Source organism: Crotalus tigris, unplaced genomic scaffold, assembly GCF_016545835.1.
Source record: "Crotalus tigris isolate CLP2741 ecotype Arizona unplaced genomic scaffold, ASM1654583v1 scf7180000020772.518028, whole genome shotgun sequence".
NCBI lineage: Eukaryota > Metazoa > Chordata > Lepidosauria > Squamata > Viperidae > Crotalus > Crotalus tigris.
The window spans coordinates 310,510-331,774 of record NW_024098172.1 but is presented as its reverse complement, the minus strand read 5'-3'; the positions used below and the strand labels follow the sequence as shown (position 1 = coordinate 331,774).

The 21,265-nt window shown below is 45.1% G+C and overlaps 1 protein-coding gene across 4 annotated transcripts in view; it reads right to left on the bottom strand.

Moving 5' to 3' along the window:
- The window catches only part of PTPRA (protein tyrosine phosphatase receptor type A), a 114,384-nt gene that overhangs the window by 9,349 nt on the left and 83,770 nt on the right, over positions 1-21,265 (bottom strand). For all 4 annotated transcript variants that reach the window (XM_039368379.1, XM_039368378.1, XM_039368381.1 and 1 more), the window contains exons 10-19: positions 20,213-20,303; positions 13,790-13,866; positions 12,722-12,758; positions 10,894-10,991; positions 8,829-8,948; positions 5,637-5,803; positions 4,714-4,849; positions 3,322-3,471; positions 1,287-1,380; positions 946-1,022 (exon numbers count right to left, since the gene is read on the bottom strand). In XM_039368379.1, coding sequence (XP_039224313.1) covers positions 946-1,022; positions 1,287-1,380; positions 3,322-3,471; positions 4,714-4,849; positions 5,637-5,803; positions 8,829-8,948; positions 10,894-10,991; positions 12,722-12,758; positions 13,790-13,866; positions 20,213-20,303 — 1,047 coding nt within the window. The remainder of the gene's footprint in view (positions 1-945; positions 1,023-1,286; positions 1,381-3,321; positions 3,472-4,713; positions 4,850-5,636; positions 5,804-8,828; positions 8,949-10,893; positions 10,992-12,721; positions 12,759-13,789; positions 13,867-20,212; positions 20,304-21,265) is intronic.

The following is a 21,265-nucleotide window of genomic DNA, read 5'->3' as shown; positions in this document are numbered from 1 at the left end:
ACATAACAATACCGTAACCAGTGTGAGAACCAAGGTTTTTGAAATAAGAGATGATAAGAATTGGTCGGGCAGGGGAACTGGAGGGAGAGCCTGCATTTCAAACTGATTGGAAAAGGTGATTTATGACCATAAATTGGAGGAGGGAATTGTGCTTTGATGCTATGTGCCCAGGGGAGGGGAATTCAGATTTTGGCTTTGGCTGTGTACGTGCTGATGCTATGCTACTCGAATAAAGATTCGAATAGGTAAACAATGTCTCGAAGTTCTTTGAAGAATCTCGTCCGTCGGAACCATGACAAAAGCACTGTGAAGCGGTATATAAGTCTAAGGGCTATTGCTATTCCCAACCTTGACAACTTTAAGACTTTTTTTGCCACAGGGGTTAAAATATTCATTAATCTTGACATAATGTTCCAGTTCGCGGCATTCCTAGTTGGACGTCTTCTCGTTGGCTAGCCTTCCCTTTGCCACAGAGATTTAATGAACCTTTAACCCTTGAGTTACTTACATCTACTGATGTTGCATTTAGACATTCTAAGTTCAATATAGCACTTAGCAATAGCACTTAAGACTTATATACCGCTTCATGGTGTTTTACAGGCCTCTCTGAGCAGTTTTCACAGTCAGCATATTGTTTCCCCCCCCAAAAAATCTGGGTCCTCATTTTATCAACCTCGGAAGGACGAGTCCACCTTGAGCCCCATCTGGATCGAACTGCTGGCTGTGGGCAGAGTGAGTCTGCAATGCTGTTTTCTCACCACTGGGCCACCATGACAATGGAATGGAATGGAATAGCAATAGAAATAGCACTTTTTAAAATGTCTTTTTGGTTGGGTGTTTTTTTTCTTCTTCTTCATTTTTTCAAAATTTGAGCGCTGGGTATTTTAACTTTTCTTGAATAAGTTGCTCAGCCCAGATTATAAAGTTCAGGGAAGTGACACTCACGTCAATAAAGGAAGCGTTTACGTAGTCTGTGTTTTCTTCGCCTCTTTTCACTGGAATGATCACCCGGTTGAACTCATCTGCAGGGACGAAAGGAGACGAGAACTATTTTAGAAATGTCTGGTGAGAGAAGCATTTAGGGATGGACTCTGGAAGTGGCTCAGAAACGATGGGTTTCCATAGCAACCCCTCAAAATGGCGATGTCTCTCTGCCAGCACTCGCATAGGCCGTTCTAACGCAGCAGCGATGCCCAGAAATGCAGATACGTAGTTTGTCCTCAATGTACAACCTGCCCTAAAATGTGAATTTCAAGTTCTTTTTTTTTCTCCCCGTAATGCCTTACATGGGATTATCTGCAGCACCCTGTTCTTCTTCATATTAGCCGGCAAGTTGCCCGTCCTCATTTTGTCATTTTGGATTTTGATGGAGGTAAGTTTCTGCGGAAAGAGAGAAGCGGGACGTAAGTGTCAAAGACAGATCTGCACGGGCCAAAGAGGTGTCTGTTTAAGGCTGGGATAGGGAACCTTGGCTCTTTTATGACTGGTGGACTTCAACTCCCAGAATTCCTGAGCCAGCATGGCTCAGCTTGGAAACCTCTCCCTTTCCCTTCAGCATGGCTGGCTCAGGAATTCTGGGAGTCATAAAGCGGCCTAGGCCTAGGCCAGAGGTAGGCAACCTTGGCCCCTTCATGACTCGTGGACTTCAACTCCCAGAATTCCTGAGCCAGCCATGCTGAGGGGAAAGGGAGAGGTTTCCAAACTGAGCCATGCTGGCTCAGGAATTCTGGAGTTGAAGTCCACAGGTTATAAAGCGGCTGTAGTTCCTCATGCTGGCTCAGGAATTCTGGGAGTTGAAGTCCACAAGTCAGAAAGCGGCCTAGGCCAGAGGTAGGCAACCATGGCTCTTTTATGACTGGTGGACTTCAACTCCCAGAATTCCTGAGCCAGCATGGCTCAGCTTGGAAACCTCTCCATTTCCTCTCAGCATGGCTGGCTCAGGAATTCTGGGAGTTGAAGTCCACTAGTCATAAAAGAGCCAAGGTTGCCTACTCCTGCTTTAAAGGGTGGCCCTATATGCCACGTGGAACTAGGTGTAAATAAATGCACCTTAGCATCCCCAACTTTCCAACCTCTAGAACGTTTGTGGACCTAGGCTTTTCTCCCCTTCTTTCTAGGATTACAGAAAGAGACGACCCCAAATTTTTATTTCTTTATTTGTATCCCGCCTTTATTATTTTTACAAATATGGCGGGGAACAGATCCAGTACACTTTCCTCCTCCTGTTTTCCCCACAGCAACAACCCTGTGAGAGAAAAGGATTGGCCCAAAGTCACCTACCTGGTTTTCATGCCTAAGGCAGGACTAGAACTCACTGTCTCCTGGTGATTGGCCCAAGGGCACCCAGTCGAAGGTGGCACCCATCTCTTGGTGATTGGTACGAATTCACCTAGCTGGCTAACATGCCTAAGGTGTGACTAGAACTCTCCATCTCCTGGTGATTGACCCAAAGTCACATAACCGGCTAGCATGCCTAAAGGCGGAACTAGAACTCACCGTCTCCTGGTAATTGGCCCAAAGTCACCCAGCTGGCTTTCATGCCTACGATGAAACTAAAACTCACTGTCTCCTAGTGATTGGCCCAAAATCACCCAGCTGGCTTTCAAGCCTAAGGTGGGACTAGAATTCACCATCTCCTGGCGACTGGCCCAAAGTCACCCAGCCAGCTTTCATGCCTAAGGCAGGACTAGAACTCGCAGTCTCCAACATAATTTTATTACAATTTACCTAGTGATCGACCCAAAGTCACCCAGCCGGCTAGCATGCCTAAAGGCGGAACTAGAACTCACTCGTCTCCTCGTGATTGACCTAAAGTCACCCAGCTGGCTAGCATGCCTAAAGGCAGAACTAGAACTCACCTGTCTCCTGGTGATTGAAAGTCACCCAGCCAGCTAGCATGCCTAAAGGCGGAACTAGAACTCACCCGTCTCCTGGTGATTGAAAGTCACCCAGCTGGCTAGCATGCCTAAAGGCGGAACTAGAATTCACTCGTCTCCTCGTGATTGACCCAAAGTCACCCAGCTGGCTAGCTTGCCTAAAGCGGGATTACAACTCAGTATCTCCTGATGACTGACCCAAAAATCACCGAGCTGAGTTTCATGGCTAAGGTGGAACTAGAACTCCCGCTCTCCCGCTTTCTAACCCGGTGTCTGAATCAGTAGAGCCAAACCAATGTTACGAGTGTGAATTCATGAGCATTCAGCCCACAACTAGAGTGCAAATGAGATGAGTGTTTGTGGCGAAAGAGAAATCCTTTGGCTTTATTGATCAGTTGTCACCAAGCCATGATCTGGAGGTCTCAGGTCAAAAATTGCTCCCCACCTTAAACTCTTCCTCTAATCCGTTGCTGCTGCTCCCCAAAATTTTGTTGTAAATCTTCTGGAGGTGGGCCTCCAGCGAGGTCACCTCCAGTTCTGTGTCTCCATACAGGTAATGCTCCAGGAGCGCCTGGTAGATGAACACATACTGCATCTGAAAGGAGAGAAAACTCTTGTTCAGTTTATTTTATTCGTTTGGATTTGGGGTGGGGGGGAGCTGTTGCATTCCAAAAACTCTTCAGTTACTGAGCATCTGAAATTTGGTCATGTGATCACAAGGGGAAGGGGACCACGGGAAACCAGGATCATCGGAACGTTGAATCTGGGTTGTAAGTACCCCAAGGTAAATTTGTCGTAACTTCAGATTGTTGTTAAGTGACTGGTCATAAACTGAAGACTCCAAGTTGGAGGGAATGAAACATATTTGCAAGAAACATCCAAGCTCAAAGAGCACCGTGAACGCCCGGTCCCAATTTCAAAGAAAACATCCCCAAATTTCATGAATTTTATTTCTTCGCCTCCAAATTAAACCACAGATGAAATTAAATAAACAACTGATCACACAGCAATTAGAAAGAACAATAATTTAAACAGTTCCCCCATAATTTTGAGATTCCCAGTTCCAACCCCATAATCCCAAGATTCTCAATCTCAGGATTCCCAATCTCATAATCCCAATCCCAACTCCACAATCCCAACCCCTTAATCCCAATCCCAACCCCTTAATCCCAATCCCAACCCCATAATCCCAAAATTCCTAATCCCATTATTCCCAACCCCAATCCCATCATCTCAACCTCAGGATTCCGAATCTCATAATCCCAATCCCAACTGCATAATCCCAATCCCAACTGCATAATCCTAATCCCAACCCCACAATCCCAATCCCAATATCCCAGGATTCCCAATCCCATAATCCCAGGATTCCCAATCCCAAAATCTCAATCTCAGGATTCCCAATTTCATAATCTCAATACCAACGCCATAATCCCAATCCCAACTCCACAATCCCAAAATTCCGAATCCCATTACTTCCAACCCCAATCCCATCATCTCAATCTCAGGATTCCCAATCTCCTAATCCCAACCTCAACCGCATAATCCCAACCTCAACTGCATAATCCCAATCCTAATCCCATAATCCCAGGATTCCCAATTTCATAATCCCAATCCCAGCCCCATCATCTCAATCTCAGGATTACGAATCCCGTAATCCCAATCCCGGGATTCCCAATCCCACCCCCACAGTCCCAATCCCAGGATTCCCAACCCCGACCCCATAATCTCAGCCCCAGGATTATGAGTAGAAGAAGAACGACTGGAGACGAGCCGGGCCAATGATACAATCTGGGGGGAAAATGGATCCGATGAAAGACGGGCCTTTCAGAAGACTTACATCAGTCTGGACCATCTGGCACCGTTGGGCCCGAATTCGACTCACAAACCCGTAAACGTCCACCTTCTTCTCGGCGTGCATCATGTCCAGCATGGCGTCGATCACAATGAAGGTTCCTGTTCGTCCCACACCAGCACTAAAGGACAGGGTGGCGAGGAGGGAGAAGGGAGAAACAAAATTATGTCAATGTCAGTTGTTTTAGATCATAGCTTACGACTGGTGGACAGTTGTTCGGTCGTTAAGTGAATCTGACTTTGCTTGTCAGAAGGTCGTAAAAGGGGATCACATAAACCTGAGACATTGTCGCCATCGTAAATGTGTGCCAGTGGCCAAGTTGTTGAATTCTGATCCCGTGACCACAGGGAGGCTGCCATGGTTTTAAGCATGAAAAACGGTCCTAAGTCCCTTTTTTCGGTGCCGTTGTAACTTTGAACGGTCATTAAACGAATGGTTGTTAAGTCGAGGACTAGCTGTATGTAGGACTTGAAGGAAGATTCAACAGCCTATCAATCAGAGGTAAGCAACCATGACAACTGGACGAACTCTGGACTTCAACTCCCAGAGTTCCTCAGCTGGCATGGGAGTTGAAGGCCTCTGCTCGTCAAGGTGTCCTAGTTCAGGGGTCTTCAAACTTGGCGACTTTAAGGCTTGTGGACATCAACTCCCAGAATTCCTCAGCTGGCATGGAATTCTGGGAGTTGAAGTCCTCTGCTCGTCAAGGTGTCCTAGTTTAGGGGTCCCCAATCATGGCGACTTTAAGACTTGTGGACTTCAACTCCCAGAATTCCTCAGCCAGCAAAGCTGGCTGAGGAATTCTGGGAGTTGAAGTCCACAAGTCTTAAAGTCCTAGTTGGCCACCTGCTCAAAATGGCGCCTGGCATGCCGGGGAATCGCCCTTTCCCCTCCACGAGGGAAGCACTGACCTGCAGTGGACCACAATGGCGCCTGCGTATTGGGGGTTGCAGGTCTTCACCTTCTTCAGGAACTTCAGCATCCCGATGGGCGTGAAAGGCACCCCGAAATCCGGCCAGCTGGTGAAATGGAACTGCGTCACCAGGCGCTGGGGTTTTTTATTGGTGACGTCGCCGACCTGGGTGGAAAGGTGGCCAAGGTTAGCCAGGGTCTGCCCCATCCTGGGAAGAATAGGGGGGCTCTTGGCTCCACCCAAGGCCCGTTGCGGGAGGTGGGGGAATAGCTTGGAAGATTGAGGGAGGGAGAGAAGGGAGGAAGAGGGAAGCTAGCGAAGAGGAGGAGAGAAGACACCCGGGATGGGGATATACTAGGTCAGTGGTTCTCAACCTGTGGGTCGGGACCCCATTTGGGGTCGAACGACTATTTCACGGGGGTCGCCAAACAAGGCTGTCCGCCATTTTTTTCCCCTTTTCTTTGGCCACACCCCTGGCCCCCGGTGATGTATAAGTGATTGGGGGTCACCACAACATGGGGAACTGTATTATGGGATCGCGGCATTAGAAAGGCTGAGAACCACTGTACTAGGTGCTTCTTTCCTTTGTTTTTCTCACCGAGACCTTTTAAATAATAATAATAATAATAATAATAATAATAATAATAATAATAATAATAATAATAATATCATCGCATTTTGGCTTGGAGGAAGAGAGACAAAGCAGCTCCTTCCTTCCTTTTCATAATAATAATAATAATAATAATAATAATAATAATAAACCACTTGAACACCATTGGCATTGACAAATTTACTATTAGTCAATTGCAAAAGGCAGCCTTATTAGGAACTGCTTCCATCCTGCGACGATATCTGTAATGCCATCAAACATCCACATCTGCCTATCCCAGGTCCTGGGTAAGGACTCGATAGGTAGACAAAATGCCAAATCCAGTCTGAACATCTGGCTGACTGTGCGATGATCGATAATAATAATAATAATAATAATGAAAACTGAAGGAATCAAGATGCCCCACGAAAATAACATTAAGAGTCTGGATGAGGAAGAGTACTACAAATACTTGGGTATCCTTCAAGCTGACAACATCAAGCACACTGAAGTCAAGAAAAAGATTAGAGGTGAATACATCAAGAGAGTGAAGAAGATCTTAAAATCCAAACTCAATGGAGGAAATACCATAAAGGCAATCAACACCTGGGCAATCCCAGTCATTAGGTACACAGCTGGAATAGTGGACTGGACTCAAGCAGAACTAAAAGCAATGGATAGGCAGACCAGAAAAATAATGACAATGAATCATGCCCTTCATCCACGCAGTGACATTGATAGACTTTATCTACCAAGGCAAATAGGTGGGCGTGGAATGCTACAAGTACATCAGATGGTTGAAGAAGAAAAAATGGCTTTGGAAGAATATCTGAAGAACAATGATGAAGATGCACTGAAATTAGTATATCAGGAAGGCTTACTAACTACTGGAGAGACCAAAACTGGCCTACAAGAAAGACCAAATGAAGAACAGAATAGAGGCATGGGAAGACAAAGCACTACATGGCCAATACATGAAAAAAATAGCTGGGAAAGCAGATAATAATAAAACCTGGCAATGGCTAAGAGCAGGAAAATTGAAGAAAGAGACCGAGGGACTAATTCTGGCTGCACAAGACCAAGCCTTAAGGACAAATGCATACAAAGTCAAAATTGAGAAGACAGCAACAGACAGTAAGTGCCGCCTATGCAAAGAAGCTGAAGAAACAGTGGACCATGAAGCTGAAGAAACAGTGGACCACTTGGTAAGCTGTTGCAAGAAGATTGCACAAACTGACTACAAGCAGCGGCATGACAAAGTAGCAACAATGGTGCATTGGAAGATCTGCAAAAAATATCATTTGCCTGTAAGCAAAAACTGGTGGGATCATAAAATAGAGAAAGTCATAGAAAATGATAAAATTAAACTGCTCTGGGACTTCAGAATTCAAACAGACAAGCACCTGCAACATAACACCCCAGACTTAACAATTGTCGATAAGAAAGACAAAAAAGTCTGGATAGTGGACGTGGCAGTGCCTGGAGATAGCAGAATAGAAGAGAAAGAACTGGAGAAGATAACAAAATACAAAGACCTACAATAGAAATAGAAAGACTGTGGCAAAAGCAAGCAAGGGTAGTACCAATAGTCATAGGCTCCTTGGGTGCAATCCCAAAACAACTGGAGCACCACTTGAACACCATTGGCATTGACAAATTCGCTATTAGTCAATTGCAAAAGGCGGCCTTACTAGGAACTGCTTCCATCCTGCGACGATATCTGTAATACCATCAAACATCCACATCTGCCTATCCCAGGTCCTGGGTAAGGACTCGATAGGTAGACAAAATGCCAAATCCAGTCTGAACATCTGGCTGACTGTGCGATGATCGATAATAATAATAAAGTTGGAAGGGACCTTGGAGGTCATCTAGTCCAACCCCCTGCTCAGGCAGGAGACCCTATACCATTTTAGACAAATGGCTGTCCAGTCTCTTCTTAAAAATTTCCAGTGCTGGAGCATTCACCCCTTCCTTCCTTCCTTCCTTCCTTCCTTCCTTCCTTCCTTCCTTCCTTCCTTCCTTCCTTCCTTCCTTCCTTCCTTCCTTCCTTCCTTCTGTATATTTCTCTCTCCCTCTTTCTGTCTTTTTTTTTCTTTTGTCTTTCTTTGTCCCTCTTTCTCTTCCTTCCTTCCTTTTTGCTCTTTTTGTCTCTTCTTTTCTTTCTTTTCTTAATTTCTCTCTCCTTTTCTTTTGCTTAATTTCTCTTTTCACCTCTTCTTTCTTGCCTTTTCTTTCTCCTTCTTTCTTTCTTTCCTTTTTTCTTTCTTCTTTTTTTCTCCTTTTCTTTCTCTGTCTCTCCTTTTTTCTTTCTTATTTTCCATTGCTCCTCTGCTTTCCTCTCTCTCCTTTTCCCATTCTCTCTCTCTCTCTTTCTCCCTGGCTAGGATCACCCTAACGACAGCAAGCATTACGCAGGAAATTTACACAGCCCTTTATGCATCCACTTACCTAAAAAAAAAAAAAAAAAAAAAATCAGCAAGCAAGCAGCACATGGGGGCTGATCTACCTGCCTCTCACAAGGCCAGGCAACCCGAAACACCAGCCAGGCCTACCTGTTGGATGCAGAACCTCCTACCTGTTGAATGCAGAACTTCCTACCTGTTGAATGCAGAACTTCCGCACTGTGTAGTCCACCAGGACCGTCACGTCTTCCACAGAAACCCGGATATTCCCGTAAGTCCAGCAGCCCTGATCTGGCCAATATTGGGCACATTTACACTGAGGAGAGACCACACAACAAACCAAGATGCAGGGCAGAAGAGACGAGGAGATGGTCTAACCCGTGATCGCTCCTCACTAACCATGATCACTCCTGGGGCAAGTCAGCATCTACTGCAGGTTAAAAGCCTTTCCAAATCTGGCTGGGCAGCCACACAGGTAAGTCTGTGGACATGACTTGGTGGCTAACTGCCTGAGTCTCTTCAGAGAGCGGAATGGCAGCGGAAAAGAGACCACTCGGCTATCCGACTATGCAGCTGGTCCGGGTTGGACAATACATTCAAATAAAGTGTAACTTTATTTATTATCTTCTATCGTAGTGGTTCTCAACCTGTGGGTCGGGACCCCATTTGGGGTCGAACGACCATTTCACAGGGGTCGCCAAACAACGCAGTCCGCCATTTTTTCCCCCCTTTTCCTTCGCTGTGCTACTCCCTTTTATTCTGTTGGCTTTTGGAAGCCAATAGAATAGACTCTCTTGAATAGAGTCTAATTCTATTGGCTTTCCAAAGCCAATAGGAATTGTCCAGGCTGTCTCTGCCCTGCTGAGCCCGCCAAAAATCCCATTCTGCAAACGGTGCTGCACCAATTGAGTAGTCCTTGACTTACGACCGGTTGAGTAGTCCTCGACTTATGATTGGTTGGGGGTCGCAGCATTAAAAAGGTTGAGAACCACTGTTCTATCGGCCTAAATATCTGGCAAGCACCGAAGAGTTTTGCCTTCATCTTTCTGCCAAGTCGTACATTGTGATGGTAAAAAAATGCCAGGATTGTACTATATTAGTGATTCTGGCTATTGTATAATCACAAAGAGCTGAAGGTGGCACCAGAGAGTTGGGAAGATCTTCCTAGACTAGAGGCACCCTTAACTAAAAGAAAGCGGAACTGGGAGACAAAAATAAATGCTTATTTATTATTTGCATCCACCTCTCTTATTTTTTATAAACAACTCAAGGCAAATACTTCTTCCTTCTTCTAGTTTCCTCACAATAACAACCTGATGAGGTGGGTTAAGCTGAGAGAGAGGGAATGGCTCAAAGTCACCCAGCTGGCTTCCATGTCTAAGGCGGGACTAGAACTCACCGTCTCCTGGTGATTGGCCCAAAGTCACTCAGCTGACTTTCATGCCTAAGGCAGGACTAGAACTCACCATCTCCTGGTGATTGGCCCAAAGTCATTCAGCTGGCTTTCATGCCTAAGGCAGTACTAGAATTCACTGTCTCCTGGTAATTGGCCCAGAGTAACCCAGGCAGCTTTCATGCCTAAGGCGGGACTAGAACTCACCATCTCATGGTGATTGGCCCAGAGTAACCCAGGCAGCTTTCATGCCTAAGGCAGGACTAGAATTCACTGTCTCCTGGTGACTGGCCCAAAGTCATCCAGCTGGTTTTCATGCCTAAGGCGGGATTAGAACTCACAATCTCCCGGTGATTGGCCCAAAGTCACTCAGCTGACTTTCATGCCTAAGGTACTAGAATTCACTGTCTCCTGGTAATTGGCCCAGAGTCACCCAGCCAGTTTTCATGCTTAAGGCAGGACTAGAATTCACTGTCTCCTAGTGACTGGGCCAGAGTCACCCAGGCAGCTTTCATGCCTAAGGCAGGACTAGAACTCACCATCTCCTGGTGATTGGCCCAAAGTCACTCAGCTGACTTTCATGCCTAAGGTACTAGAATTCACTGTCTCCTGGTAATTGGCCCAGAGTCACCCAGCCAGTTTTCATGCTTAAGGCAGGACTAGAATTCACTGTCTCCTAGTGACTAGGCCAGAGTCACCCAGGCAGCTTTCATGCCTAAGGTGAGACTAGAACTCACCATCTCCTGGTGATTGGCCCAAAGTCACCCAGTCATCCCAAAGGCAGGACTAGAACTCACCATCTCCCGGTGACTGGCTCAAAGTCACCCAGCCGGCTTTCATGCCTAAAATGGGAGTAGCACATACATACCTCTTTCCTCTCCTTCAGATTGGTCACCATGACAATTGTGGCTGTGTTTTGCTCCCAAATCATTCTCCAGAAGTCATTCACAGTTTCTTCTTTGGGCCCTGCCAAGAGACCATCCGTGAGGAGCACCGCCAGAGAAAAACCGCTTATCGGGAAGAAGCAGGCGAGCTGAATCGCTTCAACCCAAGTCATGAAGCTACTTGAAACCAAATTGGGCCCACCGGTCTATTAACCCAGATATATCTCCTGCAAACCAGCATCACTTCGCGTACGTTGGCGGTCCACAGACCGGATTCTCCAAGGTAGTCCTTGAAATTGGGGCCAGAATTTCCGCCGCTAAGCCAGGTGCTTATTAAAGTGCACCACCCCCAATTTTATGGCCTTTTATGGCACGGTTGTTAAGTGAATCAGGCAGTCACTAAATGAATCTGGCTTTCCCCACTGACTTGGCTTGTCGGCAGCTGGCTAGGAATGACAATCAGAAGATTTTGGGATGCTGCTATCCGCATAGATCAGGGGTAGGCGACCTTGGCTCTTTTACGACTCGTGGACTTCAACTCCCAGAATTCCTGAGGCAGCCATGCTGAGGGGAAAGGGAGAGCTTTCCAAGCTGAGCCAGGCTGGCTCAGGAATTCTGGGAGTTGGTCCACGAGTCATAAAGCAGCCTAGGCCTAGGCCAGAGGTAGGCAACCTTGGCTCTTTTATGACTAGTGGACTTCAACTCCCAGAATTCCTGAGGCAGCCACGCTCAGGAATTCTGGGAGTTGAAGTCCACGAGTCATAAAAGAGCCAAGGTTACCTACCCTTAGGCTAGTCTAAAGAAAAGAAGAAATAGGGGAGACATGACAGCAGCATTCCAGTATTTGAAAGGCTGCCACAAAGAAGAAGGAGGATCACGTTATTCTCCAAAGCACCAGAGGGAAGGACGAGAAACAATGGTTGGAAACTGAACAAAGAGAGAAGCAACCTGGAATTAAGGAGAAACTTCTTGACAGTGAGGACAATAAACCAATGGAATTGCTTGCCACCAGAAATTGTGGGCGCTCCATCACTGGAGATTTTTAAGAAGAGGCTAGAACCCCCTGCTCAGGCAGGAAACCCTAAACCATTTCAGACAAATGGCTGTCCAGTCTCTTCTTAAAAACCTCCAGTGTTGGAGCACCCACAGCTTCTGGTGGCAGATTGTTCCACTGGTTAATTGTTCTCACTGTCAAGAAGTTTCTCCTTAGTTCTAGATTGCTTCTCTCCTTGCTTAGTTTCCACCCATTTCTTCTTCTCCTACCTTCAGGTGCTTTGAAGAATAGCTTGACTCCCTCTTCTTTGGGGCAGCCCCTGAGATATTGGAAGGCTGCTATCATGTCTCCCCCTTGTCCTTCTCTTTGTTAAACTAGATATACCCAATTCCAGCAACTGTTCCTTATATGTTTCAGCCTCCAGTCCCCTAATCCTCTTTGTTGCTCTTCTCTGTACTCTTTCTAGAGTCTCAACATCTTTTTTAACATTGTGGTGACCAAAACTGGACGGAGTATTCCAAGTGTAGCCTTACCAAGGCAATGTTGACTTGGTATGAAAGCTGTCCCAAAAAGCAAAACTTTCAGGGAGCTGCAGGAAGTTGGTTACGTTTTGTCGTTCTCCTCAAGTCACAAACACACACACACACAAAAAAAAGAGAGCAATATTTATCTAAGTATTTCCTCCCCCCCCTTTATATTAGGAGCCCCTGCAGCACAATTCTAGCTTGGGAAAACTCTGTAGGAAGAAACATTTCAAAACTACACATTGCTAATCCTCGCGGTGTAGAAATTCAATGGAAAAAATAAATATTATTTACCTTGTGCAGCAATGAACCTGTTCTTCTCCTGATACCCCTGCAAAGAAGCAAGACAGGAATAAAAACAGTGATGTTTTATCTCTGGCGTTGGTTGAAGACCCAGATTTTGGCATCTTCCTCCCACGGGGTTAATTCTTTACTTTGCAAATATTGTCACTGTATACAAACTACCTTACAGCCGGGGAAAATAAGATTTATCTGTGGATGAGCTAGTCAGGGGTAGGCAACCTTGGCTCTTTTATGACTGGTGGACTTCAACTCCCAGAATTCCTGAGCCAGCATGACTCAGCTTGGAAACCTCTCCTTTTCCCCTCAGCGTGGCTAGCTCAGGAATTCTGGGAGTTGAAGTCCATGAGTCAAAAAAGAGCTAAGGTTGCCTACCTCTGGCCTAGGCCGCTTTATGAGACTCGTGGACTTCAACTCCCAGAATTCCTGAGCCAGCATGGCTCAGCTTGGAAACCTCTCTCTTTCCCCTCAGCGTGGCTGACTCAGGAATTCTGGGAGTTGAAGTCCACGAGTCATAAAAGAGCCAAGGTTGCCTACCCCTGAGCTAGATCTACGGGTTAAAACAGAGGGAGATCGTACAAGAATCAGGAGCTACTGTTTTTTCCTTCGGCCCAAACAGGAAGAATACCTCAATCTCCCAGAATACAAGATACTCTTCGACTTACGACCGCAATAGGTACCAATATTTCTGTAGCTAAGTGAAACATTTGTTAACTGAGCTCTTCCCCATGCTAAGGGAATCCCTGCAGTTGTTAAGTTAGTAACCGGGTCGTTAAATGAATCCAGCTTCCCCCCCATTGACTTTGCTTGTCAGAAGATCGCCAAATGGAATCACGTGACACCCCCCCGGGGACGCTGTGACCATCATAAATACGAATCAGCCGCTCAAGCGTCTGAATTTTGATCACGTGACCACGGGGATGCTCCAACAGTCATTAAGTATGAAAAACGGTCCTAAGTCACTTTTTGGGGGGGCTCTGTGACTTCCCAAAAGTCACTAAATGTTTAAGTCAAGGACTATCTTTATCTTGGGAATATTCCTACCCTTTTGAAGATACTTACATTAATGAACGAGGCATTGATATAATCGGAGTCTGGAACCCCTTCAATGGGTGTCAGGTGAAGCCTGGAATGGTCATCTAGAACAGAGAAGAGGACCATTAATGGCAAAAGCATTTGGGCAATGGAGGAAATCATCATCATCATCATCATCATCATCATCATCATGAAGGCTTACTGACTACTGGAGAGACCAAACTGGCCTACAAGAAAGACCAAATGAAGAACAGAATAGAGACATGGGAAGACAAAGCACTATATGGCCAATACGTGAAAAAAATAGCTGGGAAAGCAGATAATAACAAGACCTGGCAATGGCTAAGAGCAGGAAAATTGAAGAAAGAGACCGAGGGACTAATTCTGGCTGCACAAGACCAAGCCTTAAGGACAAATGCATATAAAGTCAAAAATTGAGAAGACAGCAACAGACAGTAAGTCTTCTAGGCAAAGAAGCTGAAGAAACAGTGGACCACCACCTGGTAAGCTGTTGCAAGAAGATCGCACAGACTGACTATAAGCAGCGGCATGACAAAGTAGCAACAATGGTGCATTGGAAGATCTGCAAAAAATATCATTTGCCTGTAAGCAAAAACTGGTGGGACCATAAAATAGAGAAAGTCATAGAAAATGATAAAATTAAACTGCTCTGGGACTTCAGAATTCAAACAGAGAAGCACCTGCCACATAACACCCCGGACTTAACAATTGTCGATAAGAAAGACAAAAAAGTCTGGATAGTGGACGTGGCAGTGCCTGGAGATAGCAGAATAGACGAGAAAGAACTGGAGAATATAACAAAATACAAAGATCTACAAATAGAAACAGAAAGATTGTGGCAAAAGCAAGCAAGGATAGTACCAATAGTAATAGGCTCCTTGGGTGCAAACCCAAAACAACTGGAGCACGACTTGAACACCATTGGCATTGACAAATTCGCTATTAGTCAATTGCAAAAGGCGGCCTTACTAGGAACTGCTTCCATCCTGCCACGATACCTGTAATACCTTCAAACATCCACATCTGCCTATCCCAGGTCCTGGGTAAGGACTCGATAGGTAGACAAAATGCCAAATCCAGTCTGAATATCTGGCTGACTGTGCGATGATCAACAACAACAACGATAAAGTTGGAAGGAACCTTGGAGGTCATCTAATTCAACCCCCTGCTCAGGCAGGAAGCCCTATACCATTTCAGACAAATGGCTGTCCAGTCTCCGGTGAAATCAAATTTATCTCCAAAAGGTCAACCTTCACATGATCTGGTTTCAGGGCAAAGGAAAACTAGAGAAGTGACAACTCAATACAATCTATTATAATGCGTCGGTCAACGGGACCAGGACATTATTTCAGACTCATGCTGAAGCCCAGTTACTAAGATTGTCGGATGAGCAGGCACAAAAACAGCCAGGGAAGTGATTGAAGCCTGGGAAACAGAAGTGCTGATTGTCCGCCAGCCTATCAAGGGCTGGGCAGCACAAGCACAAACGACAGCCAACGAACTTAAAAGTCAGCCATCGACACACCCCAATTGACATCTCAAAAGCCACATACAATAGGCACTCTAAGTGCCACACACAGAACAGCACACACACTTCACATTTGTGAAGTTCCATCACAAATCCCAAAAGCTCGGAAGACAAAACTTCTGGTTCTGCTGACCGACCCAGGTTGGACCCAGCGACAATTATCCTGGGACTTGTATATTCGCCTTCATTTGTGAGCGATACTGTCTTGTCTATGGAGATACTCAAGCCATCCGGGTCACGGTTTTCCCAAAGGGGCTTTTTCAGAAAGCAACTAGACTTCCTTTGTTTTTCCTTGAAGAAGTTTCGCTTCCCATCCAAGAAGCTTCTTCGGTTCTGACTGAACGGTAACAGAGGGATAGAATCAAGATCACGTGAAGTATTAATACCACTCTTCAATGCCTTGGTAAGGCCACACTTGGAATACTGCATCCAGTTTTGGTCACCACGATGTAAAAAAGATGTTGAGACTCTAGAAAGAGTACCGAGAAGAGCAACAAAGATGATTAGGGGACTGGAGGCTAAAACATATAAGGAACGGTTGCGAGAATTGGGTATGTCTAGTTTAACGAAGAGAAGGACAAGGGGGGACATGATAGCAGTATTCCAATATCTCAGGGGCTGCCATAAAGAAGAGGGAATTAAGCTATTTTCCAAGCACCTGAAGGCAGGACAAGAAGCAACGGGTGGAAACTAATCAAGGAGAGAAGCAACCTAGAACTAAGGAGAAACTTCCTGACAGTGAGAACAATTAATCCGTGGAACAGCTTGCCTCCAGAAGCAGTAAATGCTCCAACACTGGAAGTTTTTAAGACGAGACTGGACAGCCATTTGTCCGAAATGGTGTAGGGTTTCCTGCCCGAGCAGGGGGTTGGACTAGATGACCTCCAAGGTCCCTTCCAACTTTACTACTATTACTATTACTATTTATATTCTTTGCAGTCCTCTGGTCGTTAGTATTCTCTCTGAGAATCGTTGAGGCCGTTCGGAGGCTTATCGTTGCCCTCAGGGTCACCTGAATAGTGCAGAAAAGGCAGGCACAGCCACACTTCTCTGTGCATTAATGATTCACCTGTGGAGATGGTTGCCAACATCAAATTCCTGGGTGTGCAGCTAACGAGTAGGTTGGCTTGGTCACTCAACAGGGAGAAACTGGTAAAGCGGGCACAGCAGGGCCTGCATTTTCTGCGTCACGTGAGAAAAGCACGTCTTCCTTCCCCTGTCCTGACCACTTTCTGCAGGGGGACGATTGAGAGCATCCTGTCATACGGCATCACGGTCTGGTTTGGAAGCATCCCTGCTTCAAACAGGAAGGCAGTGCAGAGTGGTGAGGACAGCAGAAAAAATGATTGGCAGCTCCCTCCCTCCCATCCAGGATGTGGCACAGAAGCGTTGCTTGAGCAGGGTCCACAAGATCATCTGGGACATGACACATCCTCTCCATGACCTGTTCCCTTCCGGGAGGAGGGGGCTCCGTAGTATCTGTAGCAGAACATCCAGATTCAGCCATAGTTTCATTCCATACAGCATTAACCTTGTGAACTCTCAAGCTTCCTCCTTCCATTATGTATTCAAGATGGACAGTATTTAATAATCATTTGTTTTGTATATGTAGGGGTGTGGGTCTATAGTACATATGTTGTCCACAGTATGTTTAGGTGTGTGTCATGTATGCGTTTCACTTTGAGAGCGGGCAACTAAATTTCATTTTTGATGTGTGCCGTTGTGCCCATAGTAAAAAAATGACAATAAAGGTTGTTATCTTATCCTAAATCGGTGAGGAATCTCCTTGGAACTGCTGAAAGGACCGGGTTGTAGATTGTGTTGTAAAAAGGCTCCATGCCGATCCTGAAGGCATGGATAAACCTCCCAGTGGACTCAGCAACTCTTCGTTGAAACTATTAGCAGCAACTATCTACTGCAAAAACTAGGCCCAATCTCTAATCCTTATTCTCCAACCCTCCACACCTTTGTGATCACTGCTGTTTTAATTCATTCCTGACCTAAATGAATTGTTTGAGTGGTTGTCTCCTCCTCCTCCTCCTCCTCTTCTTCCTCTTTCTTCTTCTCCTCCTCCTCCTCCTTTTCCTTCTTCTTCTTTCTTCTTCTCCTCCTCCTTCTCTTCTTCTTCTTCTCCTCCTCCTCCTCCTTTCTTCTTCTTCTCCTCCTCTTCTTCTCCTCCTTCTCTTCTTTCTTCTTCTTCTTCTCCTCCTCCTCTTCTTCTCCTCCTTCTCTTCTTTCTTCTTCTTCTTCTTCTCCTCCTCCTCTTCTTCTCCTCCTTCTCTTCTTTCTTCTTCTTCTTCTTCTTCTTCTTCTTCTTCTTCTTCTTCTTCTTCTTCTTTTTCTTCTTCTTCTTCTTCTTCTTCTTCTTCTTCTTCTTCTTCTTCTTCTTCCTTTCTTCTCCTCCTTCTCTTCTTCTCCTCCTCCTCCTCTTCTTCTTCTTCTTCTTCTTCTTCTTCTTCTTCTTCTTCTTCTTCTTCTTCTTCTTCTTCTTCTTCTTCTTCTTCTTCTTCTTCTTCTTCTTCTTCTCCTCCTCCTCCTCTTCCTCCTTCCTCCTCCTCCTCCTTCCTCCTCTCCTCCTCCTCCTCCTCCTCCTCCTCCTCCTCCTCCTCCTCCTCCTCCTCCTCCTCCTCCTCCTCCTCCTCCTTTTCCTTCTTCCTCTTCTTCTTCTTCCCCCAAAGAAGCCATTTTACCAAGAATGGAATTACGGGGTGTTGTTTTTGTGCTACCCCAAGATTTGCTTTCCTGCATCTTGCTACTTCTTAAGGACACATCTCCTAGGCAACCTCTTTCGCCTGGTTGCATCTTGGTTTGACACCACCAAAGGAAGGGAGGGTTGAGAATCAATAGTTCTCTCGTTTCTCTTCAGCCCCTTCACAATAACAGGAGCTCCTGACTGGTTGAGAAGGATCTCTCTCTTTCTCTCTCTCTTTTTTTAAAAGGAGATGCAAATTGGGAGCTATTTAAGCCCTCAATGAGTAGTTTACAAAGGGAGCAGAGAACTGCAAATGTTGTTTAGAAGGATGGCAGAGGAGACTGTGGGTCACCTGGAGGGAAGGGCTTCACTTGGTCAACACTAAACAAAATTAAAAGGCATCGCCCCAGACCAGAATCCTGGTACTGTGATCCACTTCCCTTAGTAGTGAATCAAAGGGAATTAATTCCCATTAAAGACCATCCTTTTTCTCTCTTGTCCTGCTTTGACTTCGAGAAGGATCTCTGTCTGGAATGATCCACAGGTTCCTTGATGTCTCCTAACTCTGTTGGCACCCAAATGTATACTTGGGGGCTTCTAGTGACATCATTTATTTATTAGGTGTGGGTGCTCCAACACTGGGTTGTTGTTGTTTTGTTAAAAGAAGACATTGGACAATCATTAGTCTGAAATGGTGATGGCGAACCTTTTCGAGACCGAGTGCCCAAACTGCAACCCAAAACCCACTTATGTATTGTTGGGTACCGGGTGGGCGTGGCCCGTTGGGTGGGCGTGGCTTCAATGGTAACGGCAGACTGGGTGGGACTAAAAAATTCAATCAATCAACTTCAACTTTGCAAGATCTTTTCTTCCCGCAAGAAGTTGAAATTGATTGATTGATTGAACCTTTTTTTTTTGTACACGGCAGCGGAGGCCTAAAGCAAAAAGGTTTTATAAAACCCAGCTGAAGGTCTAGGATTGGGCGATGGCACGGTTGCCCACAGAGAGGGCTCTGCATGCCACCTGTGGCACCCATGCCATAGGTTCGCCACCACTGGTATAGGCTTTCCTGCCTGAGCAGGGGGGCTGGACTAGAAGACCTCCAAGGTCCCTTCCAGCTCTATTCTATTCTATTCTATTCTATTCTATTCTATTCTATTCTATTCTGTATTTCTATTCTATTCTGCATTCCTATTCTATTGCTATTCTATTCCATTCTATTCTGTATTTCTATTCTATTCTATTCTATTCTATTCTATTTATTCTAGTCTTTATTTCTATTCTATTCTGCATTCCTATTCTATTGCTATTCTATTCCATTCTATTCTGTATTTCTATTCTATTTCTCTTCTCTTCTCTTCTCTTCTCTTCTTTTCTCTTCTCTTCTATTCCATCCCATCCCATTTTCCTTTCCATTCCCATTCCCATAGGTTCTTGATTTTTATCCTTCAGTGGTAAATCAAACTGACTCTTAAAAGGCGTCAAACCAGGGAGAAAAATAGTCAGGCATAAACAGAAGCAATTCTGATTCCCTTTTTGTCAATGGAAGTTTGGAGATTGGAGTTAGTGTTCTTCTGTTATTATATTTTATTTATGACATTTTATGCTGCTGATCTCTCCTACAAGGTGATTCTGGGCAGATGACAAACTATGATATCTATCTATCTATCTATCTATCTATCTATCTATCTATCTATCTATCTATCTATCTATCTATCTATCTCATCCACCTTGCTTATTATAATAAACTAATGGGTATCATGTATAAATATATATCTCATCCACCTTATTATAATAAATTAATGTGTATCATGTATAAATATATATCTCATCCACCTTGCTTATTATAATCAATTAATGTGTACCCCATCTATGGCAATTTCTAGATATGGGGATTTGGACTGCCAGAATTCCCTAGACCAGTGTTTCTCAACCTTGACAATTTTAAGGCATGTGGACTTCAACTCCCAGAATTCCACAGCCAGCAATGCTGGCTGTGGAATTCTGGGAGTTGAAGTCCACATGCCTTAAAATTGTCAAGGTTGAGAAACACTGCCCTAGACGGAGGCCATGGCCTTTGCTGAGAACCGATTGCCGGACTCACTGGGCCAGGGATCCCATTTCAAGAAGGCACTGCTTACGTTTTCACCATCGCATCTACAATCTCTAGAAAGCAATTGGGAAAAACACAGGGAGCATCGATACTTACAAGGCAAAATGTTGACGTATCTGTTTTTCTCCTTGTTTTCTTCTTTCGAAGCGGCTTCACAGGAAGCTTGGATGGGACAGGCTGGAAGTGCCTGGAAGAACAAAGCGAATATAAATAGCGGTTACATCGCTGCTAAGTATGGCAGCCAAACACGAACCAATCAAACCCTTTTACGGCAGCTTAAGCATCGCTTGGGTTGCAGCAGCCAAGTTCACGGGGACCTCTGCCTCAAGGGCATGGACAGAAAATCCTAAGGAGGACTAAGAGTTGCCAATTCTGCAATCTTGGAACGTCAAAAAGTAGGCTGGATGTTAAGATATATTGTTTTAATAAGTTATAAGTTTATAAGGAAATGGTAACAAAATTAGTTCTAGTCCCGCCTTAGGCATGAAAGCCTGCTGAGTGACTTTGGGCCAATCACCAGGAGACGGTGAGTTCTAGTCCCACCTCAGGCATGAAAGCCAGCTGGGTGACTTTGGACCAATCACCAGGAGACGGTGAGTTCTAGAACTACTTTAGGCATGAAAACCAGGAGCCTGTGAATTCTAGTCCCGCCTTAGGCATGAAAGCCGGCTGGGTGACTTTGGGCCAATCACCAGGAGACGGTGAGTTCTAGTCCCGCCTTAGCCATGACGCCGGCTGGGTGACTTTGGAAGAAAGGAAGGAAAAAGAAAAAAGGAAGGAAGAAAGAGATGGAGAGAAAGAGAAAGAGAGACAGAGAGAGAAAGAAAGAAAGAGGGAGGCAGGGAAGAAAGGAAGGGAAAAAAAGGAAGGAAGAAAGAGATGGAGAGAAAGAGAGACAGATAGAGAAAGAAAGAGATGGAGAGAAAGAGAAAGAGTGAGAGAGAGACAGAGAAATAAATAAATAAATAAATAAAGAGGCAGGGAAGAAAGGAAGGAAAAAGAAAAAAGGAAGGAAGAAAGATGAAGAGAAAGAGAGACAGATAGAGAAAGAAAGAAAGAGATGGAGACAAAGAGAAAGAGTGAGAGACAGAGAAAGAAAGAAAGAAAGAAAGAAAGAAAGAAAGAAAGAAAGAAAGAAAGAAAGAAAGA